This window comes from Hippopotamus amphibius, chromosome 1 (genome assembly GCF_030028045.1).
Source record: "Hippopotamus amphibius kiboko isolate mHipAmp2 chromosome 1, mHipAmp2.hap2, whole genome shotgun sequence".
Lineage (NCBI taxonomy): Eukaryota > Metazoa > Chordata > Mammalia > Artiodactyla > Hippopotamidae > Hippopotamus > Hippopotamus amphibius.
The window spans coordinates 95347390-95372630 of NC_080186.1; the positions used below are offsets into that span (position 1 = coordinate 95347390).

At 36.0% G+C, this 25241-nt stretch overlaps 1 protein-coding gene across 4 annotated transcripts in view; it reads right to left on the minus strand.

Moving 5' to 3' along the window:
- Nucleotides 1-1800: 1800 nt before the first annotated feature.
- WDR47 (WD repeat domain 47) overlaps nucleotides 1801-25241 on the minus strand; it is a 72342-nt gene continuing 48901 nt past the window's right edge. For 3 of the 4 annotated variants that reach the window (XM_057723764.1, XM_057723678.1, XM_057723845.1), the window contains 8 exons: nucleotides 18362-18619; nucleotides 15178-15253; nucleotides 13242-13399; nucleotides 9457-9626; nucleotides 8734-8904; nucleotides 7884-8015; nucleotides 5065-5283; nucleotides 1801-3155 (listed from right to left, as the gene is read on the minus strand). In XM_057723764.1, the coding sequence (XP_057579747.1) occupies nucleotides 3013-3155; nucleotides 5065-5283; nucleotides 7884-8015; nucleotides 8734-8904; nucleotides 9457-9626; nucleotides 13242-13399; nucleotides 15178-15253; nucleotides 18362-18619 (1327 nt within the window). In that variant the 3' untranslated portion in view covers nucleotides 1801-3012. Of the gene's footprint in view, nucleotides 3156-5064; nucleotides 5284-5357; nucleotides 5635-7883; nucleotides 8016-8733; nucleotides 8905-9456; nucleotides 9627-13241; nucleotides 13400-15177; nucleotides 15254-18361; nucleotides 18620-25241 lie in introns of those variants that run through there. The other variant, XM_057723926.1, reaches the window with a different exon arrangement.

The window sequence follows — 25241 nt, forward strand, 5'->3', positions numbered from 1 at the left end:
GTTGAATAATAGTGGTGAGAGTGGGCACCCTTGTCTTGTTCCTGTCTTTAGAGGTAATGCATTCAGTTTTTCACCATTTAGAATGATGTTGGCTGTTGGTTTGTCATATATAGCTTTGATCATGTTGAGGTAACTTCCTTCTATGCCCACTTTCTGGAGAGTTTTTATCATAAATGGATGTTGAACTTTGTCAAAAGCTTTTTCTGCATCTATTGAAATGATCATATGGTTTTTATCCCTCAATTTGTTAATATGGTGTATCACATTGATTGACTTGCATATATTGAAGAATCCTTGCACTCCAGGGATAAACCCCACTTGATCATGGTGTATGATCCTTTTAATGTGTTGTTGGATTCTGTTTGCTAGTATTTTGTTGAGGATTTTTGCATCTAAATTCATCAGTGATATTGGCCTGTAATTTTCTTTTTTTGTGACATCTTTTTCTGGCTTTGGTATCAGGGTGATGGTGGCTTCGTAGAATGAATTTGGGAGTGTTCCTCCTTCTGCTATATTTTGGAAGAGTTTGAGAAGAATAGGTGGTTAGCTCTTCTCTAAATGTTTGATAGAATTCGTCTGTGAAGCCACCTGGCCCTGCTTTGCCCATTTTCTCATCAGAATTTTTTTTTTTTTTTGGTTGTTGAGCTGTAGGAGTTCTTTATATACTGGATATTAATCCTTTATCAGACATGATTGCAAGTATTTTCTCTAATTTCTTGGGTTGCCTTTTCACTGTTATGTCTGGCTTATCACAATTTTTTTTAAAATAATTAAACATTTAAAAATGAAATTTGGGGAATTCCCTAGCAGTCCAGTGGTTAGGACACGGCACTTTCACTGCCATGGCCTGGGTTCAATCCTTGGTCAGGGAACTAAGATCCTGAAAGCTGTGCAGCGTGGCCAAAAAAATTAAAAATTAAATTAAAAAAAAAAAAAGAAATTTGAATCAGACCTCTGAAGCTTCCACCAGGGAGAAGTCAAGAACTTCTACATCCCCCTCCCATCCCCATTCTCCTTCTCTGAGGATTCAGAGACTATAGATACTTAAGTTCTCTTATTTTCTTCTTCACATGAACCTCCAAGAATCTACTCACCTCCATGCAGAAGACAGTGTAGAGGCACAGGAAAAAGGACATTTGTGACCAGATAGTTACTGAAATAAGTAAGATAATTGCTAGTGCTTATATCTAATGCACTGCAAAGTAAAAATACCCAACATATGGGGGGATCTTAAAGTTTTCTCCTTGACAGTGATGGAGGTAGAATACATAATTTTATGAACACTTTTTACCATGAAGTTGATCTGGTCTACATCAAGAAATTGCCCTTTTTTTCTAGTTTTAAATTAACACTAATGACCTGCTATAATATCTAAAATGTGTAAAACTAAGTATGAAAGTAAACTAAAGGAGACTGTGGCCTGTTTTTAGCAGAATTCCCTTCTGCATGCCTGAGAGGTAGGAAAACTGTCCTACTGAATATCCACAAGCTAATCAGATTTCATTTCTAAAGTACCTGATTCAACATATTTGTAATCTGTTAGAATTTATATATTTTGCCCAGCTTTAATTAATCAACTTTTACAATATATTCAAGATATAAAGTTCTCTAGATAGTGAAGAAAAGGGAAGACACAAAAGTTATACAGTTGCAAAGGATTGAAAAGTTACAAGAAATTTGAAAAGAAACTTAAAAGTGATTGTGGGGTTCATCCACTGGACCACACTACTGCCAAGTAAACTGGAAAAAACAACACTCTAAACTAAAAACCAGAGACACTGAGGAACAGGAATAGTTTTAGATGTCAAGAGGTTTTTATTGAAATAATAGCACAGTTACACTTCTAATACCCTTTCCACTGTATACAATAGATTAAAAATGCTTGCTACATATAGTGCACAGACAGTTCAATAATTATTAGAACTCAACTGCATTTGAAATAAATAAAATAGCCTATTTAATAATAATTTAAAGTAAAATTACTGTACAATATGAAAATAAAGATACATAAATGTTAAAATCTACAATGCCATAGAAATAAAATCATTATTCTGCATTACACAAGACAGTGCAAGAAAAAAATCCAAATAAGCTTTCAGAGTGCAAAATTTAAATTTTCCATTTTAAATTATCATGCAGACATAGCATTTCAAGCCATGCTATAGTCTATGGCCAAGTTTTTACTTTGTAAGAGGAAAAATGCTAGCCGGTAAATTTACTGTACCATCAAGTGTTGCATCACATAACACTGCTGCTCTGCCTACAGTACAGTTTAGAAGGGAGGTATCTTGTTGAATTCAAAAAATTGAAATTAACAAGTTTCTGAAGCAAACACATTTACCTTTTAAGCCTGAAACAAAATAATGTGACAAAATAATAATTATATCCCTGGGTTTAAGAAAAAAGAAAAGGCCTATACCACATTATGAACTAAGAAGCAGTTTTCCATCCATTTTTAAACTCCAAAGTGATCTTTAGTTAAAACAGCAATGTTATTCTGGAGAGACATATAAAATCCTGACTTCGAGCTGACAAGTGATCCAATATCATGGGATTGTGAGAAAAGCAAAAGTAATTTCTGAATACCTATGTTTAATCTGTGTAGAACTTGGTTACATTACATGTAATAATATGCTTAAAGTATAGTTCAGTTTCAATGTGTATATAAAACTGTTATTTAGGCAAAGACCAAGGAATGCATTTAATACTAAACCGTAAACACATCGTCCACCTTGACTTAGAGTGCACACTGACAACATAAGAGTTCTTCTGCAGACTTTGGCAACAAGACTACATACAGCAGGTCACAGCAGCACAAGCCCACATGGAAGACTGAAAGCACTGCAGAATAACACCACCCAACAGCTCCTACCACAGGGACACATGGTAATAAGGGGCCTCCTCGTGCTAAACTACTTTCCAGCTCAGTCCATGTTCTTCAAACTTGTAATCTTCACAGCTCAGTAGTCTTAAGTCTGTGCTTTCACTGCATAGATTGACATTGGCTGTACTCTATCCGTTGTAAGTCCAGAGGGTTACAGTTCTGTCTGCAGAGGACGACAGGAAGGAAAGATCCTGGGTGTGCCATCTGCACTGAATCACTTTGTCCTTGTGTTCCCCCACCACCATGATAGGAAGCTGTTTAGTGAGGTCTCCTAAATTAAAGAAAAGAGATTTATGATACAAAACATGTATAGATTTCACAAACTTCCTATTACTTTAAGGCATTACAGTATATAAAAGCTTAACACATTAGTACAGTACACTTAAAAGTTTAAACAGTTTAAATTACTGAAGACCTAATTATGCAAGCAGTATCTGATAACATATACACAGCAACATGACACAGCTGCCCCTCTCTCCTTGAAACTCTCTCCCCTTGATACCTCCTACTTCAGCGCTGCTACACCTCAGTCTCCTCTGATGTTTGTCCCTTCTTCCTGAACTAAAGTTTGTTGAATTCCAGCAGTCAGCCTTCAAATTTCTTGTTCCCTTTATACCTTACCTCTTACGAAATTTCACCTAGTACCATGTACCTAGTACCACAGCCATTTATATATAAATATTTATGATTCATGCACATTTCATCTCCAACCTTGACTTCTCACCTGAGCTCCAGACCAATATACAAATAGCTATTTGACATCTTGCTTGATTGCCCTGACAGTCATCTTAAGTTTAACTTGTTTAAAACAATCTCCTGATTTTCTTGCATAAACCTGTTCCTCTCCCTACCTGTCTTCCTCATCTCAATTAATGGTACCATCTGCTTGCTCATGCCAAAAACCTAGGAATCAGCACTGATTCCTTCTTCCCTCACTCACCAAATTTAATCAAAACAAATTAAAATACATCCCTAATTCAGTCACTTCTTACTACTACCTCCACCTCTACAGCCCTAGTCCAAGTCACCATCATCTCCCACCTGAACTGGTCAAACTGCCTCCTCACAGATATTTATACTTATAATCCACTCTCCCCATAACTCAAAATAATTTTTTAAATTTTCAGACCATATCACTCCCTGTTTTAAATCTTTCAAAGGACTCCTATTATGCTTTTTAAAATACCTACAAAACCCTGCCTTTGATTTATTCTCCCGCCTCTCTCTCCCTTGGTTCACTAAGTTCCAGCTATATTGAGTTCTTGCAGTGTCATGAGAAAGCCAAATCATTCCTGCCTCAGCACCTTGCTATGGTCCGTTCCTAGGGTCCTGGTACGGCTTGTTCTCCTTATCAGGTCTCTGTGCAAATGGCACTTCCCTGGTGAGAGCCACTCTAGCCTGTCTAGCATAGTCTTCCCCTAGCTACCCTGTTACTCTCTTCCATTTTGCTAATGTTTTAATAGCATTTGCCAATACCTAAAATTACACTGTTTACTGGCTTGCTTTTTTTTTTTTCACATCTGTATTGGAGTATAATTGCTTTACACTGTTGTGCCAGTTTCTGCTGTACAATAAAGTGAATCAGCTGTATTTATACATATATCCCTATATCCCCTCCCTCCTAAGTCTCCCACCCATCCTCACTATCCCACCCCTCTAGGTCATCACCAATCATCGAGCTGGTCTGCTTTATATTGAACTCTAAAATGTAAACTCCATCAGGAAGAAAGTTACCTGTCTTACTCATCTCTCTGTCTGTCCCTAGTTGGTACACAATAAATATTTGCTTAATGAATGTTTAAAAACAAAACTAGATACTGAAGATATAATTATATAGATTATACACTAAGTATTTTAAAGTAGGACCAAACAGGAGTATTGATACATAAATGTATATTTTAACATCTACCATCACTGAACTCAAAATGATTCAGTATGAAAAATGTTGATTCTTTTAAATATTGTAAAACCTATTCAACAATAAAAATAAGACTATTCACTCAATTTAATAATTTATTACAATTTACCTCAATACATCACCAAGTAATTTGCCCAGTAAAAACTATAAAACTAAAAGTTGAAGATGTTGTATAGTGAATCACCCTAGTTTAACATAAAAGAAAGATCCCAAATAGAATAGGAAAGACTAAAAAAAAAAAAAAGAGGTCAATTTCCATCACCTTGTAGGTCTGTCACCTTTATTTTCATATCGTAGGATCCTGTTAGCAAGTAGTGAGCTCCAGGAGAGAATCGAACAGAGCGAACATCACTGGAATGAGGGTGGTAACTTTGTACCATTCTTCCTCCTCTTATGTCATATAACATGCAGCTGGAATCTTCCTGTCCTGTGGCTAAGAGACGGCCACTGGGATCTACAGCTACAGATGCCACCGCACTGCCTGTATAGCAGGAAGAATGGAAGTTTTGATATGCAAAAATCAATATAGCTAAACTGCAACAGCTAATTATGTTCACTGAACCATACACTAAAGATTTAATGTAGGTTATCAATACTGTCCAATTAGGGAAAAATCCAAACAGTCAACCAATAAATACTTGCATCCTTTTTTAGAAGATATATGAAGCAAGATTCTATGAGAAACAAAAAAGCTCCTTTTTTTTTTTTGGTCCTTTGGGAGAACCCCCTGGAGCAGCATTACCTATAGTGCAATAGATGAGCCACTTTTCCTAATGCAGTGTTTTCACTGCTGGGTAAGTGTCCAGAAATTCTCCAATACCCAGCTCAGAGTCTAGTTGGGGGAACAAAAGATTAAATAACAAAATATGTTTTAGGACAGTGCAGGAAATATCTCGAAGCAACACATGATTAACTGCCAATAGGAACTGAAAAAAAAATAAGCTCTGAGTCCACAGGTTGGACCCTTTACTCTAGGCCATGCAATAATGCCTCCAAGGGGGTGCAAAACGGTTCTCAGGGGACAAAAAAATCCTAAATATTCACAACGGTTTGTAGACCTTCAAATCTCAACCCTACCAAACCAAAATCTCATGCCTTAGTATTTAATTTCTCGTTAGGAAAAAATTTTGTTTTTCTCCTTAGAGAAAGCAATAACGAAAATAAGGTTTAAGAACACTACTCTAGACCAAGTGGCCTGGGAAGATTTCACAGAAAAAAGGGACGTAAGTTAGATCTTGAAGAGCAGTAAACAGTATAAATAAGAGAGTATGTGTTTATATGTATTACACACATATGTAATTAGAAATAATCTTTGCTTGAATTTTTGATAGAGAAAAGAAGAGTCTATCAGGAGGAATTACATGAGAAAATGTTTAAAGGAAACAAATAAAAACATTTAAGGATAGGTAGCTTAGTTTGGCTGGAGTTACTTGCTTTAACAAGTTAGCATAAAAGGTAGCCTGTAGCTGAGACCTAAAGGCAGATTAGGGCCAGACCATCAAGCATCTTGAAAGCCAAAGAGTGTGAGCTTGTTCCTATACACAGCGCAACATCACTGCAGGTTTCTAAGCAAGAGACTTACATGATCCAAGGAGTGCTCTGGGAAGATTAATTAATCTATGTGAAAATGTGTATCTAATTTGATAATTAAAATGGACAGACTACAGAAGGGAAATCACTGGAAGACAAGATAGAATGAGAGAATAAGGGCCTGAATGATGACACGTAGACAGACTTCAGGAAAAAATTGAATAAAGAATCAGTAGTCTTGGGCAATGAACTGCCTGGATGGGGGCAAAAAAAAGAAGTGAAAAATGAGCCCCAGATTTCAAATCTAGGTACACAAGGAAATAAAGGAGCCGGTATCAAAAACAGAGAAAGTGGGAAGAAGAGCAGATTTCCAGGGGGAATATAATGAGTTTAGCTTTAAACATGCAAAGGTTTTGGTGCCAACAGAAATCTAGGTTCATTTATTCAACAAAGTTATTAGGTCACTTGGGCCAGGCACTATGGTAGGTGCTAAATCTACTCTGAGAAATAAAACAGATATTACTGCTGCCTTTGTGAAGCTTAAAATCTATTATCCCAGCAATAAACACACAAATATATAATTTTAAATAGTGATAAGAGATATAAAGGAAATAAATGAGTTCAAAGATAGAAAATAAAGGTAAGGTCCCAATTAAGGCAAAGAAGACCTTTCTGGCAAGGTGCTAGTAAAGCTAAGACCAAACATGAGAAGGACCTGATTATGAGATGACAAGTGGAAGAAAATAATCTGGTTCGATTCAAAGTATAGAAAAAAGATCCATGAAAGTTGAGAGAATAGATAAAACATTACAAAGAAAATTAAAAAGTTAAGAATACAGGACAGCCCTTTTCACTTGGAATAGTACCAAAGAATTGCTATTAAAAACTACAAAGGCAGAAAAAGCACTTTAAAATAAAGACAATGGCAGAATACTGTGTGACTCTTAGATACCAGCATTTAAAAGGTGCTATAACACAAAGAGCAGTAGCCTCAGTTTACATGGAGCAATCCATGTTAAGTTAAAAAAAGCGAGGCACACGTCATATGCTACCATTTATGTCTGTGTATACATGTGTTTAAAGGAGAAGGGAGAGTATGATATATACAAACTTTTTGGTTATTTACTTACAGAATATTTCTAGAAGAATAAATAAGAAACTGGTCCCTTACGGAAAGACACCAAGAAACAGAAGTGGGAAGAAAATTGTTTACACCCTTTAGTTCAATTTCAATTTTTGCCATGTGCATGCAATTAAAAAAATGTTTTTTTAGAAGGTCTGAGTTCTAAAATGACCCTGCTAACAGAATAACTGGGGCATGATACTTAATCTCCCCAGGTCTTGGTCTCCTTAGCTGAATATTATTTTTACAAATAAAGTAACAGATGAAAGCATTTTGTAAGAATTTAAGGTAATCAATAAAATACCAAGTATTTAGTTTATATTGTTCCTATTTTTTTAACATGTTTTGCAGGGGAGAAGAAAGAAGGTAAGTGCAATTTATAAAGTTTCTTTCTCATATAAATTTATTTAAATTCCAGAAAAACTTACCAGTTCCATGGAATGTTGTACCAACAACACGAACACAGCTTGGTACTCGAAGATCCCAGAACCTAACAGTCTTATCTTGGGAACCAGACGCAATCATCCAGCCACTCCAAGTATAAAGTGCTAAAATATGCCCTAAAAAAGATCATATACTTGTAATCAGTTATTTACTGTGGAACAGTATTTTTCTGTTAACACATTCAAAGCTAATACTCCTTATTGTTGAGCATGTTTAATCTAGTTAATCAAATAAACTGTGTGGTAAAGATTTCCCACATATATCAAATATATTGGCAATTTTCAAAAAATTAAATTCAGCAAAATGCACATCAAAACCATACTGTATAAACTTAACCTTTTTTGGTGAATCAAATATTTCAGGACATCATAATTAGTACTGAAAAACATATTATCATTTGTTTTTAGGGCAAATTTTCCAAAGAGGAAGCACAGCATTGTGGGATTAGATCCCCAGCTTTGGAAGGGACAGACCTGGGGCGATACCTCTGTTCTGCCATGTTTAGCAGTAAGATAATGGGCAAGCCATTTTGCTCTTTCAAGTCTTGCTTTTTTCATGTATAAGATGGAGACAGAACTTCCGGCTTTATAAGGTTGTTGTGAGGATTAAATTAAAGAATTATGTATATAAGTAAAGGATTTAGCACACAGGAAAATGTTAGCTATCATTACTGTGTTGTTACCCAAAGTTCTCAATTTAGATTTTTGAAATAAAAATTCCTGTCCTAAAGAAATCCCTTTTGATGCAATATACCCCCATTAATGAAAATGTATAGCGGGGAAAAGCACAGGATAAACAAAAAGAAGAGTAGCATCTGAGACTGATATCACATACCGGTATGTCCACTCAGAGCATGGAGGCCCTGTCCTCTTTGACAATCGGTTGTATAAATGTTACAATCCCCTGCTCCAGCACTTATCAAAATAGCTCCGCCACTCTCTGGGCCTTCCATAAATGCCAAGTCTCTAATTGTCCCATCATGCATACTAAATTCCAGATCTGGTCCTGAAACAGCAATAAGAATTTTAAAAAAAGACGCTGCTCAACTTACTGTGATAATTTGAGATTGCCAGACTGCCTCCAAACTGACCAAGAGTAGTAGAACGGTAGAATGGTATGATTTATATTTTCATTTTGGAATTGATATAATAATCGATTTCACTTTACTGAGTAAAAAACTTAAAGAAATCAAAATACCAACTTAGTTATCATCGTCACTAAAACAAAGCTATATGCAGAGTTACCTTCTTGGCTTTTATCCCAAAGAAAATGAAAGAAAAAGCAGATACTCTGGAAAATATTCACTAATACAATTCTGAAAGTTATTTAAAAGTTGTTTTTCTAATGACAATAATTTTCTGAGGATTATATACTACCTTATAAGAACTGACTAAAAAAGAATAATGCCTCATGAATGCAAGCAAGTAGAATGTAAAAAAATTCTTAATGGTGTATTCTTAGATTTTACTAAAAACAATACAGAGCTGTATTAGAGACACACATGGGGAAACATAAAGAACACACAGGCAAGCTACAGCTTACATACTCGGCCCCTACCTGTTGCATTACAAGTCTCTGCATTGAAGGGCAGCACTTTGACGTATTTGTCATTTGACCCTGTCGCTAATAACTGTCCACAAGGACTCCAGGCCACACAGTAAATGGATCCTTTGTGATGTTTATTCCTTTTAAAACGTACCACCGGCTGCTTAGGGATGTCACGTGCACTAGAAAGAGAAATCGCAAAAAGATATTTCAATTTCTTGCTTACTGAGGTCAATGAACGTGAAGTTCTGTATTATGGTTGTTCTTGATGGAGGGAGAAAAAAAAAGCATCAGACAGCATGTTAACAACAATTTTCAAAATCTCAGACGAAATAAATTTAAAGCATATTTAAAATCCAAAAGTAAAATTATTAACCATTATTATATTAATCTAAAGTCTTATTTCACACCACATAAGGTCTTTTTTTTAAGTCTTCATTTCACATATTTTTCATGGATTTTAATTCAGAAACCCAAAAGAATTTTAAAAAGAGCTAATAATGCTTCCAAATGCAAAAAGTTCAATAAACATTTATTAAACATATAATATGAGCAATGTGCCTCAGGTTAGGGGAAGGCAAAGGATAGAGAAAAAATAAAAGCAGCAAGAGCTCTGTCCTGAGTTTAATATCTGGCAGCGGCAGATGTTTCATGACTACCAACATACAGTAAAGCAAGTATAAATGTTACAGTCCAGCACAAGGTACTAGGCCTTAAAGGACAGGGAGAATTATTACAGAAAAAGATGAAGGCAGGAGAACTGCTTCAGTGAAGATAAAATATAATAGGGAGACCAGCCCAGCATGCAGCATGGGAAAAAAGTCTGTGGGGCTGGAGAGGTGACGCCTGGGGCATTCCAGAGGCTGAGTTGGACAGACATGATGGGTGAGGAGCTGCAAGCACAGCTGGGGAAGGTCCTAAATGCCATGCTCCTCGAGAGCTTGTCCTTTAATGGGAGTCTAACAGTTTAGTGGAGTAGTAGCATCTTATCTGTACTTTAAAACAGACTAATACTAAGATACTAAAGATTTTATTAGCTATAGTGATAACATCAAGTCTATGTAAGAAAATATACATGTTTTTGGAGATTCATCCTAAAGAGTGAAATGATGTATCTAGGATTTACCTTAAAATACTTTAGTAAACAAAAAGAATGAAGCAAATATGACAAAAATCTTGACAATTACTGCATTTCAGTATACTAATCTCTACTTCTGTGTATGCTTAAAGTTCTCATAAGAAATTTTTAAAGAACAAGAAAGAATATTGATAAATCTTCAACACTTACAAAGTGCTTAATAGTGATAGAGAAAATGAAAAGATCAAAAGATTCTCTTTTCAGCTGCACATCCAGTTCATTGTCAGGGCCAACTAATTCTTTCTTTAAATGGAATTTACCTCCATCCATTTTGCTCCATCTCCACTGCCATCACACCAGCCATTGACAACAGCCTCCTACCTTTCTCCAGCATCTAATCTTACTGCCATCTGAACCAGAGTTTAGATCACAATGCTGTTCTGCTGAAAACTTCCAGCAGCTTTCCACTGCACTCACCATAAAACCCTAAATGGATACAAAGCTCTGCATAATTCAGTTCACATCTATCTCTGTAGCCTCATCACCCTCCAGCTCACAATACTCCAGCCAATCTGAACTTGTTTTGGTTCCTTAGAGAGCCAAGCTCTTTCTCACTTCATGTTCCCTCCAATTACTATCTTCTCCCTTCTCTGCACATAGCTAGGTTCTACTCACCCTCAAACGCCTCTTCTTCAAAGAGGTCCTACTCTGACTCCCCTGTTCCCTCATTTCCCCATTTTACTCCATGATAGCACCTTGTACTTTCTCTTCATAGCACCTACCACAATGTATAATTACACTTATGAGTGTGTCCATCTGCATAATGTCCATCTTCTCCACTAAAACAGAAGTTCCAAAGGTCAATGAATATGTTTGTTTTACTCACAACTACCCCCAAAGCCTAGCACACAGAAGGAGCTCAAAACACATTTGTTAAATAAATGAATTTATTTTCATAAAAATCAGTTTCTTCAAGAGGAGTCTATGAAACATCTGTGCCAGCATGAGAAATAAAAAAAAGGAAAGTCAATTTAAGATCAGATTAACCCTAAATACACAGTCTTTGACTCTGCCTCCATAATTGTTGCTCTTTTCCACTCCCTGATCTGGAATTCTGCCTATTCTCTCTCATACAATCCTACTTAACTAACAATGAGCACCAATAAATTATATTACTATCATCTAACATGATCCCTGTTCCCTTTCCCAACCTTTAAATGCTACTGCAGTCCAAAAGCCTAAATTTCTAGTCTCAGATACAGAGATATACCAAAAAATGCAAATACATAAAGAATCTCACCCCTCTGTTCTCCAAACTGGGGTTATAATAAAAAACGGCTTAAGGGTTGTAAAAAACTTCCAAAACATATTATGACATGTACTGCTTTTTATATTTAAAATTTTAAAGATGTGCAGCTTGTTTTGTTTGAGTGTTTTTGTCTACTGGTATGACAATTATTCCATTTGCGGCCATTTCTGTTAGGGGAAACACTGACAGAAACCACCCACGCTGGCCAAGCAAAGACTAACAATTTTCATGAGTTATTTTACGACAGGAGATCCTGGTAAGGCACACAGAACTAACAAGCCACCACCAACCAGAAGAATACGGGAAAGGTCAAAAGGAGAGAAGGGACACCAGTCCACATGTCCTACCAACCTCCCAGAATCTTCCTCGCTGGAATCCATCTTGGCTGAACGGTTGTGTGTGCCACCAGAAAGAACCCTGAGTCAGAATGACTGGCCAGAGACAACCCAGAAACTAATCCTATCACCATAAAACCCAAGACTGCGAGCCACTTGGCAGAGCAGTCCTCCTGGGCTCCCTTACCCTACCCTCCTGCTCTCCACCCGGGTGCCCCTTCCCAATAAAATCTCTTGCTTTGTCAGCACATGTGTCTCCCTGGACAATTCATTTCTGAGTGTTAGACAAGAGCCCACTCTCAGGCCCTGGAAGGGGTCCCCCTTCCTGCAACATAACCACAAAATCTACCATATTTGGTTCATGATCTTTATAATCCCTATTTATTTTGATATTTGATAGTAAAAGCCTTAAATAAATTGACAAAAAAAGTTCAAATTTGGTTTCCTGTGAGATTATAGATACTAAGATAGCTGCTTTCTCAGTAATTTTAAAGAATTAGTTGTACACCTAATACATAAGGTCATGTGCCTGGTTTTTTGTGACATACGCCTTTAAGGGATAGATCCCTTATTTTCAAATTCCATAATCTGTTAAAACAAGAGAGTAAAATCACAGTTAGGTTGGCCAAGTGAAAATTGTATCTTTATAGGTCAAAATACTCAAATATTAGCAATTTCACATAGTTCAACCTAATACTTCTTTGAAGCTATTAGTATAAGACATTAAATTCTCTCCAAGTCTATAACTAGCATTACTTTGTCTTTATGTAATTTAACTAGAATAGAAGGACCTCGCAGATTTTTTAAAAAATTAACAAATACCATGGAAATAAACAAAACTAGACTATCGAGTGGCTAATGGTCTAATCAAAAACATTTAATGAAAAGCAACTTATAAAGTTAATCAATGATTCTTATGTATATTTCCTAAGTATTTAAAACAAAAATGTAAAAGCATAATAAAAGGAAAACAAATAAAAATTAAACATTACTGAATGGCAATTCTTAAAAAAGGGACCATATAGCTAAATTAAAAACTAAAGCAAGAATGGCACCACAAATCACCCACCCTTACCTTGGATCAATTACTTCTGGATAGGCACATACTCTCAGAGTTTTTGAATTTGAACCGACAGCATATAGACCACCACTTGGATGAAAAGCTACTGCTCTAACAGCTTGTGTATCTTCTAGGGTATTAATACAAACAAACTGCTTTTTTGACTTGTCCTCCTATGGAAAGAATAAATATGAAAGTCACTCTATTAAAAAATGAATCTGAAAGAATTCATCTTCACCTCATTTTAAATTCATATGAACTGTATTATTCACTTCATCACTTTAACGTTCATTATCTACACTCATACATTCTTTTGAATGGCAAATCCAAAATAAGCCCAATATTTCTATTTTTTGCTACTCAATGCTGAACGAAGTTCAGATAGCTCATAGACATTCAAGTTTTTCTTTGCTTACTATGACAAAATATAAGATAATGCATTCCCATAGTAAGCTCTCTTTAACTATCAAGGAAAATAATAGCCCACATGCACAGTTCTTACAACAGAACATTGTTCATGTTTCTAAAAGCAGAAAATTTAAAACACTATTAAACATTTTAGGGTAAAAAAAAAAAGTTTGCCATTATCTCCAGCAATGAATACTTTAATATTTCAAACTCAAATAGTAAAATACCCTTTTAAAACTGTAAAAATGATTTTAATCAGAACATTTAATTTCAGCCTTATTTCTATTTTAAACTGTCAACCTGTCCGACCTCAGCCCTCTTCTGAGGAAGGCAGGTGGAAACAGCTCTGTATAAAAACTCTGGTGACTCCTACTATTGAAACCACCCTGCTACCCTGACCAGGACTGGACCCTGGACCTGAAACAGAGCCCTCCAGGCTGGGTGTGCTGCACAGACCCAACCAAATTCTGTCTTTGCGTATGTACTTGACATTCATACTTTCCAAAGGCAAATCACTTCAGCTCTGGTTGTGTGCTGAGAGCTTTAGAACCCACAGTGATTATATCAATGAAGAGATTATCCATCTTCCTACCTAGACTTCTATGTATTCAGCATTACATCTTCACGGAGGAGTAAGAGGTAAACCTGATATATTACACATTGCCTTACGTAACTGAATTGAATTCTTGTATTATTCATATCAATTTATTTGACTAGATACACTACATTTTCCATTAATCCATATACAAGAAAGGTGACTATTTACCAAATGAATAGCAGAGGTGGATAAGCGAAAAATGAAGGGAAATGACTCACTGATTAAACGGCCAAATAGCATATTAATAATAATTACTAAGGGTTGTTTTACAGCAGAAGTGGCAAAGCTACAATTAACTTCACATGCTCTTCTCCAGCCTATGTAATTTTTTTTAATTTCTTGCCATTTAAAAAATAGATTTCACATAAAAATCTAACTTTCTAGCTTTTCTTGAAAATCAAAAGAACTGGAAATGCTAGGCCAGCATATATCTTTGTGCAAGGGACAAATATTCCTGTGTACTTATCAAAAAATAGTCACTTTTATTCATTTATGTTACCTGTTTGGCCCCATAAGCACCTGAAATAATAATTATTTACGGGGTTAAAACCTGAACTAGAGAAAATAAGATAGAGTGAAGGTGTGTACTAGTCAGGGAAGGATATCTGGTTCCAAAGCAAAAAATAAATGCGTTGATGAGAAGTCCAAAAGAGTAAAGATATAATAATACCTTAACTATTTAACCACAGGGTTCAGAGAGTAGTGTCACAGCCCCAATTCATGCGCCAATATCACCACTGGACCATTAATATGAAAACTCTCAAAATGCGATTTCTCAGGCAACCCCTTTACTTCACTCAGTGAAAGCTCAACTGCTTGAGATAACTACCAGCATTAACAATAAGGACTATTCCTAAAGATCATTCTTTGTTTCAATTGAGAATTCCTTGACAAAATTTGCAAGTAAATATAACAATAATGAACCCTCCTTCCCCAAAGTATTACCTCTTCCCCTCTTGATCTTGATAGACTGCCGGAAGAATCTCCAAGAGGTGGCTTAATGACTGAATGTTCTGATGAGCTATGTGAATAGAAGACCAAGTACAGTTTACTGTGACTATCAAAACAGAAACTAATTTATCCTTTCAACCTCTAATATTTATTTTGTTGGCAAATGACCCCCACTGACCCCAGTCATAGTTACTCTCTGGAGCCATCTGTCAAGAGGCTCTAGACTCCATAATACAAAGCATAGTTAGTTGTAAGGAAGGAAGGAGAAGCCATTCTAAAAATGAGATTAAGTCAAAGTTCACAAATTTTATACTGAGATGTCAACTACCTTTTCCCTGCTTAGTTCCGGAATCCTGGTTGCTGTGCTTAAATCCTAACCTAGGCAGGAACCTAGATTGCTCTCCTTAGAAAAATTATCTGGCCCAAGAGAAAAGACTTACAGAAACTGGACAGTTCAGGTCCCACAATAAACAATGTTTCCATTTAATCACTTTTCTTTGTGAGTCCAACAGGTAAACAGATGTATCCATACATGTGGCCCTTCCTTCCAATCAACTTTTTAAAAAAAATGCCTTGCTCCTTACAAATAGTCAAATGCTTGAAGAAAGCCTCCTTAAAAAAAAACAGAGACTAGGGACTTTCCTGGTGGTCCAGTGGTTAGGACTCCATGCTTCTACTGCAGGGGGCATGGGTTCCAACCTTGGTTGGGAAACTGAGATCCTGCAAGCTGTGCCGTGTAGCCAAAAAACAAAAACAAACAAACAACAAAAAAAAATGGCGACTAAAACAAACCAAAAAAGGAATTTTGAATAAGGAAGACAAGGAAACAAAAGCTACAAAAATATAATTAAAATCCTTAGAAATATAAGAATAAATAATGAATTCAGGAAACAAGAAAAGTATCTATTAGAAAATTAAGGAAATTAGAATAAGAGAGAGCTTAGAAAATAAAAATATCAGGCTTCCCTGGCGGCACAGTGGTTAAGAATCTGCCTGCCAATGCAGGGAACACGGGTTCCAGTCCTGGGCCAGGAAGATTCCACATGCCGCGGAGCAACAAAGCCCACGCCACAACTACTGAGCCCATGCACTGCAATTATTGAAGCCTGCATGCCTGGAGCCTGTGCTCCACAAGAAAAGCCACCGCAATGAGAAACACATGTGCACTACAAAGAAGAGTAGCCCCTGCTTGCCACAACTAGAGAAAAAGCCCGCAAGCAGCAACAAAGACCCAACGCAGCCAAAAATAAAATAAGGAATAAAAAAAAAAATCCCACTTGCCATGGGGCAACTAAGCCCATGTGCCACAACTATGGAACCCACACACCACAACAAAGACCCGATGCAGCCAAATAAATAAATATTAAAAAAAAAAAAGAAAAAGAAAATAAAAGAAAAAGAAAAATATCAGAAAAAATTAATAGAAAACGGAGGTAAGAAAATTGCTATATAAATGTTTTCAATATTCTAGAACTTAAGTTTCTAGCTTAAAAGAGCACATGAAGTATCCACCAAAATGAAGTAAAACAGACCTATTCTGATGTATATCATCATGAAGTTTCAGAACATCAGGGAAGACAAAGTCCTAAAAAATCCCACAGTGGAAAAAGCAGCAGTCCTCATATAAAGAATCAGGTCACAATGGTATCAGACTTTTCATTATGAACATGAGCATGTAGTAATGACTTTGAAACTCAGAGGAATGATTTCCATTCTAAAATTCTATACTCAGCTATACTAACAAGTCAAATGTGAAATATTTAGTCATGAAAGGTCTTGGAAACTTCTCCTCTGATGTACCCCTTTTCAGCAAACTACAAGAGATCTTGAAAACAGGGGATCCAATGCAGGGAAGAGGCAAAGGAAACTCCCAAAAGAATGGTGAAGGAAAGTCCCAGACTCTCTAGGCCTGAATAAAATGACTTAGAAGCAATGAATATAAAGTGAACCAGAAGTGATCCTGGAAGAGTGTATCCCAGGGGAGAAAAATAAATGGAAAGAGAAACTACCTGATACTTTTTACTGTAATGAGGAGTTTTATGATTTTACAGTTCTGTCACAGCATCTGCAGATAGTTTAGTGATATGTACTAAAAAAACACTAAGCATGTATACACATACACATGCACACCAAAAATGAGGCAATTACTGCCCCCATGAAAAACAAAAAGTTTTGTGAAAAGGAAATATATTCATATTATATGACTCAGTTGTAAGTAACATTTACAAGGCCACAGTAATGTTAACACTGAATACCAATTTACACAAAAATTGATGTTTATTTGAAGAAGGTGTAGACAAAATTAATGTTGTGGGTAGGAGCACAGCAGCTAAATCTAATTGGCAGGGAATCAAGGGATAATAAAAACAGCAATAGAAGCATATTATTCAGAAATGCGGAGGTGCATAGCAAAAGAAACAGCCAGCTAGATTGGAAATGGCAGTCTACTGGAATTAGAAGTCATAGAAAAAGATAGGTAAGACAGGGGATTCTGTTTTAAGTCTTGAAGCGCTATTTTTCCTTTTAAACCATGTACATATATTACTTTGATAAAAATAAAAACCGATTTCAAAATTTGAGCTCTAGTTTGGAGGGTACACAAGAGTTATAGGAAGAACACTTGATTACCATCATTAGTAACAAAGAAGCAAATATTAGATAAACTTATGTTCTTAAGTACAAAACTAGAGTTTTTGATACTAAATGTATAAAGCTAATGTAATTCCTATAAACATCCAAATGCCAAAAGCGAGTTATGCATTTAAAAATATGAACCACTCTCAAAGGTGTTTAATGTTATAATAGATGAAGAAAATGCTCAACTATTCCCACTGAATAAATTAACACTTGTTTACTAATGACAGTAAGATGAAAAAGCTGGGGAGAAGATAAAGCCTAAAAGTGAATGATCTCTGAGTAAGATGGCTTAGAAAAAAACAGAATTGTCTTGGTGGTGGTAAGAAAGGAAAAAGAAAACTAGGAGAATAAAGACTATTAAGAGACTCACAAGTTAGTAGAAGAGAATACATATAAATGAAGGTAGATTAGAAAAAAAAATTGGTAGGTAATGAACTGTAAAACTTTCATTTGTAAGGCTCCAAAGAGAAGTTCAACTTTCTAAGATTCTATTTATTAGTATGAAGATAACACTTCAGGTCTTACAGAGTAAAGCACTTACATTTGGCTTCCACAAGGTGATTCCTCAAGAAAAGGTATGTGATTCACTGATCCAGGATTACGAGGCGTGCTTGTGTGAATATTTGAAGCATCATGTGTTAATCTTTGACTAGAGTCTTGAGGTGGTGTAGAAAAACTAGTTACAGAAGAATTATTAGACCCATTGCCTTTGTTCCCATTACACTGCTGGTTGAGCACTGGTACCTCATTACCAAGGCTATCCATTCCAATATTTAATTCACCAAGCTTCTGAATGGACCTATAAAATAAAATGTTAATTATATTAAAATAAAAACTTAGTCGTATTCTTATATAGAGGATTGAAAGTTTGAGAGGGTAAATACATGCACATACAACATATAATGTATGACAAGTTTAGTACTAAAAATTACCATCATTAGTTTAAGACATAACCAAGAAACTGAAATAAAATCCAAATTTTCCCATAGTATACCACTGTAAAGGAGACAGGCATAATGGGTATCATTGGCTTTTAAAAAACACCGTTTACCATAAAAAAAAAAAGGAAAAAAAATCTGTTTCTTCTCCAGTATAATTGTGGTTCAATTTTCAAATGAAAATTAATTTCCCAAAATATTAAAAATATCACCACTACCAAATTTCTCACCAACAAAACAAGCCATTTTCATTTCATCTGTCTAGTAATATCGTATCAACTAGGAAATGGATGACTTGAGCAGGCCATGATGAGACAAAGTCAAGTGGCAGCCCTATTATCCACACATTAACTCATTCATTCATTTACTCATTCTACAAATACTATTTGCCAGGCTCTGAACTAGGCACTAGAGAGAGAAAACGGAGCAAAACGAGGTGGCCTAAGGGCCTTTCTCTCACCACAAGTCTCCCTACATCAGGGTAACCTGACTCTTTATGCTGGACTCAGGGCTCCAAAGGGCACAGAGGAAGCTGCCAGGCTTTCTTAAGATTTAGAATAGAACTGGCCCAGAATCACTTTCTCCAGCCTAGATTTAATACGAGAGAGGACTACATAAGGGATGTGATTACCAAGAGGTATTGTGGTTCACTGTATTTTCTAATTTTTCTACATTAAACATTAGTGTTCGTGTGTATGTGTGTATGTGTGTGTGTTTCGGGCTTAAAAAAGACTTTAAAAGAGCAGTTTAATATTATTAAAGGAAGTGGCAGCCATTACTAAATATTTATCACTTAACATTTTTCACTAGGCAGTATTTCTAAGTTTCTATGAAACACACCCTGTGAAATGCTCCCCATAAAAACAGACTGAGGTCAAATAAATGTGGGAAATGCTAAGTTTAAAGAGTCAAAAATGCTAATATTATTTTGACTCTAAAAGTGGGGAGGTTGGGGAAGGGGCAGAATATTCCTAAAATAAGTGCCAGTTATTAGTAACAGAAACAAAATATCAAGAGATATAAATTAGTGATACAGTACTGTTAATAATAATCCTATCATGCATTAGCTGGTTTTTTTTTTTCAGTAAGTTCTACATAACAAGACTCGTATTCCTCTGCCTCTTTCTATGCCTCTGGGAAGGAAGAAGCTAATTTAATTCTGGAGACTGTGCTCTGCTGCTAGAACGACCTGGAAGACTAAAACATTAAGTGGAAAAATTATATTTTAATTTCTAGATTCTATCTCTATTCAATTTGTCCTTGGTATTAGTCAGGTACTTTAATGTCCTAGTACATAAAATGGGAAGGTCTAGAAAAAAAGGATTTAATAAAAGTATTATTTTAAAGAGTCAGAAAACAGAACAGATAAGAAAAGGTTAAGACAACAACATATAAGAGAATTTATATGAAATTAATTTACAAAGGCTTAGGATAAACATCCCCTCATATTTATAATAGACTTGGTTATCCTATGGATTTTTATAACATATTTTCCTTTAGCACAATTTAAAATTCTAATCTCTACAGAAATTGAGAACAGTTGTTAAACAATAAATATGCTCTAAACTGAACCTAAATAATAAGAAATAATTTGAATTCTATCTATAACTGTCTTTAAAGGAAGAATACACCATCTTGAATACTTTAACTTTTTTTCTGAGAAAGGATATCCCTACTACTACTAGAATCACAGAACCTTGCCACCTCACATTCTAACTTAATGTTAGGTATCTTTCACTTAAAAATAAAACGGTCAGGAAATCATGCAACCATGACTTTCACTGATATGAAGCTGACATCCAAGAACCAGAAGTAGCAATTCATCAAATTAGGATAATTCTAATAAGCCACTGACTTGATCAGAGGTGATAAGAAAACAATCCTCAAACTGAATGTTCAGAGGCCTATCTCGACTCTAGATTACCACTATAAACGTTCCTTGTGTGAAGGTTTGAAGACAGAATCAGTTTCAGGCTCACTGACTTGCATAACACACAGAGTGTCCAGCAGATTACTTCCAATATTACTGAACCAAGTAAAGACAGTTACCACTGCACTGCCATATTATAATCACAATGATAGCCAACATTTAGGGCATACCTCCTATATGCTAGAAATTATTCTAAGTAATTTTTTATATAGGTTAATTCAATCTTCCAACAACCCTTGCTCATTTAAATATACATATTCTGGTTTACTTATTTCTAAAAAAACATGTTACCATATATTTACCTCCTATAATTAAAAATAAGTCATACTGTCTTAGCAGAAAAAAAATCATTTTATTTATTTTTTAAGCTCTTTATTGGAATATAATTGCTTTACACTCTTGTACCAGTCTTTGAGGTACACCAAAGTAAATCAGCTGTATTTATACATATATCCCCATATCCCCTCCCTCCCACGACTCCCCCCCACCCTCCCTGTCCTGGCCCTCTAAGGCATCACCCATCATCAAGTTGATACCCCTTTGTTATACAGCAACTTCCCACTAGCTATCTATTTTACATTTGGTAGTGTATCTAGGTCTATGCTACTTTCGCACTTCATCCCTACTTCCCCTTCGCCTCCCACCGCCCACCCTAGCCCTGTGTTCTCAAGTCCATTCTTTACGTCTGCATCTCCACTCTTCCCCTGTCACTGGGTTCATCAGTACCATTTCTTCAGACTCCACATATATGAGTTAGCATGCGGTATTTGTTTTTCTCTTTCTGGCTTACTTTGCTCTGTATGACAGTCTCTAGCTCTATCCACCTCATTACACAGAGTTCAATTTCACTCTTTTATGGCTGAGTAATAGTCCATTGTATGTATGTGCCACATCTTTTCTTTTTCTTTTTTTTTATTGGAATATAATTGCTTTACACTCTTGTACTAGTTTTTGAGGTACACCAAGGTCAATCATCTGTATTTATACACACATCCCCGTATCCCTTCCCTCCCTCAACTCCCCCCCACCCTCCCCGTCCCAGTCCTCCAAGGCATCATCCATCCTCGAGCTGGACTCCCTTTGTTATACAGCAACTTCCCACTGGCTATTTTACAGTTGGTAGTATATATATGTCTATGCTACTCTCTCACTTCGTCACAGCTTCCCCTTCACCCCCCGCCCCCCCAAACCTCAAGATCTCCAGTCCATTCTCTGCATCTGCATCCTTATTCTTGTCACTGAGTTCATCAGTACCATTTTTAGATTCCACATATATGAGATAGCATACAATATTTGTCTCTCTCTTTCTGACTTACTTCACTCTGTATGACAGACTCTAGGTCTATCCACCTCATTACATATAGCTCCATCTCATTCCTTTCTATAGCTGAGTAATATTCCATTGTATATATATGCCACATCTTCTTTATCCATTCATCTGTTGATGGGCATTTAGGTTGCTTCCACATCCTGGCTATTGTAAATAGTGCTGCAATGAACATTATGGTACATGTTTCTTTTTGGATTATGGTTTGCTCTGGGTACAGGCCCAGTAGTGGGATTACTGGGTCATATGGTAGTTCCATTTATAGCTTTTTAAGGAACCTCCAAACTGTTTTCCACAGTGGCTGTACCAGCTTACATTCCCACCAACAGTGCAAGACGGTTCCCTTTTCTCTACACCCTCTTCAGCTTTTATTGTTTCTAGATTTTTTCATGATGGCTATTCTGACCAGAGTGAGGTGATACTTCATTGTGGCTTTGACTTGCATTTCTCTAATGAGTAGTGATGCTGAGCATCTCTTCATGTGTTTGTTAGCCATCTGCAGGTCTTCTTTGGAGAAATGTCTATTTAGGTCTTCCACCCATTTGTGGATTGGGTTATTTGCTTTTTTGGTATTAAGCTGCATGAGCTGCTTGTATATTTTGGAGGTTAATCCTTTGTCCGTTGCTTCATTGGCAAGTATTTTCTCCCATTCAGAGGGTTGTCTTCTAGTCTTGTTTATGGTTTCTTTCGCTGTGCAAAAGCTTTTAAGTTTCATTAGGTCCCATTTGTTTATTCTTGATTTTATTTCCATGATTCTAGGAGGTGGGTCAAAAAGGATCTTGCTTTGATTTATGTCATAGAGTGTTCTGCCTGTGTTTTCCTCAAGCAGTTTTAGTGTCTGGCCTTACATTCAGATCTTTAATCCACTTTGAGTTTATTTTTGTATATGGTTTTAGGAAGTGTTCTAATTTCATTCTTTTACATGCAGCTGTCCAATTTTCCCAGCATCACTTACTGAAGAGGCTGTCTTTTTTTCCATTGCATAGTCTTGGCTCCTTTTTCAAAGATAAGGTGCCCATATGTGTGTGGGTTTACCTCTGGGTTCTCTATTCTATTCCATTGACCTTCCTTTCTATTTTTGTGCCAGTACCATACTGTCTTGATCACTGTGGCCTTGTAGTATAGTTTGAAGTCAGGAAGCCTGATTCCTCCAGCTCCGTCTTTCCTTCTCAAGATTGCTTTGGCTATTCAGGGTCTTTCGCGTTTCCATACAAATAGTAAAATTTCTTGCTCTAGTTCTGTGAAAAATGCCACTGGTAATTTGATAGGGATTGCATTGAATCTGTAAATTGCTTTGGGTAAGATAGTCATTTTCACAATATTGATTCTTCTAATCCAAGAACATGGTATGTTCCACACTCCATCTGTTTGTATCGTCTTTAATTTCTTTCATCAGTGTCTTATAGTTTTCTGCCTACAGGTCTTTTGCCTCCTTAGGCAGGTTTATTCCTAGGTATTTTATTCATTTTGTTGCAATGGTAAATGGAAGAGTTTCCTTAATTTCTCTTTCTGCTTTTTCGTTGTTAGTGTATAGGAATGCAAGAGATTTCTGTGCATTAATAATTTATACTGCTACTTTACTAAATTTGTCAATTAGTGCTAGCAGTTTTCTGGTAGAATCTTTAGGGTTTTCTATGTATAGTATCATGTCATCTGCAAAGAAGGACAATTTTACTTTTCCTTTACCAATCTGGATCCCTTTTCTTTCTTTTTCTTCTCTGAATGCTGTCGCTAACACTTCCAAAACTATGTTGAATAATAATGGTGAGAGTGGGCACCCTTGTCTTGTTCCTGTTCTTAGAGGGAATGCTTTGTTTTTCACCATTTAGAACAATGTTGGCTGTTGGTTTCTCATATATGGCTTTTATCATGTTGAGGTAACTTCAATCTATGCCCATTTTCTGGAGAGTTTTTATCATAAATGGATGTTGAATTTTGTCAAAAGCTTTTTCTGCATCTATTGAGATTATCATATGGTTTTTACCCTCCAATTTGTTGATATGCGGTATCACACTGATTGATTTGTGTATACCAAAGAATCCTTTCATTCCAGGGATAAACCCCACTTCATCATGGTGTGTGACCTTTTTAATGTGCTGTTGGAGTCTGTTAGCTAGTATTTTGTTGAGGATTTTTGCATCTATATTCATCAGTGATATCGGCCTGTAATTTTCTTTCTTTGTGACATCTTTGCCTGGTTTTGGTATCAGGGTGATGGTAGCCTTGTAGAATGAGTTTGGGAGTGTTCCTCCTTCTGCAATATTTTGGAAGAGTCTGAGAAGGATAGGTGTTAGCTCTTCTCTAAATGTTTGACAGAATTCGCCTGTGAAGCCATCTGGTTCTGGGCTTTTGTTTGTTGGGAGATTTTTAATCACAGTCTCAATTTCCGTACTTGTGACTGGTCTGTTCATAGTTTCTATTTCTTCCTGGTTCAGTCTTGGAAGATTGTTCTTTTCTAAGAATCTATCCATTTCTTCCAGGTTATCCAATTTATTGGCATATAGTTGCTTATAGTAGTCTCTCATGATCTTTTGTATTTCTGAGGTGTCCGTTGTTACTTCTCCTTTTTCATTTCTAATTCTGTTGATTTGCATCTTCTCCCTTTTTTTCCTGATGAGTCTGGTTAATGGTTTATCAATTTTCTTTATCTTCTCAAAGAACCAGCTTTTAGTTTTATTGATATTTGCTATTGTTTCCTCCATTTTTTCTTCATTTATTTCTGGTCTGATCTTTATTTCTTTCCTTCTGCTCACTTTGGTGTTTGTTCTTTCTCTAATTGTTTTAGCTATAAGGTTAGGTTGTTTATTTGATATTTTTCTTGTTTCTTGAGGTAGGACTGTATTGCTATAAACTTTCCTCTTAGAACTGCTTCTGCTGCATCCCATAGGTTTTGGGTTGTTGTGTTTTCATTGTCATTTGTTTCTAGCTATTTTTTGATTTCCTCTTTGATTTCTTCAGTGATTGCTTCGTTGTTTAACAGTGTATTGTTTAGTCTCCATGTGTTTGCATTTTTTACACTTTTTTTTCAAGTAATTGATATCTAGTCTCACAGCATTGTGCTCAGAGAAAATGCTTGATACGATTTCAATTTTTTTTGAATTTACCCAGGCTTGATTTGTGACCCAAGATGTGATCTATCCTGGAGAATGTTCCATGTGCACTTGAGAAGAAAGTGTAGTCTGTAGTTTTGGGATGGAATGTCCTATAAACATCAATTAAGTCGAGC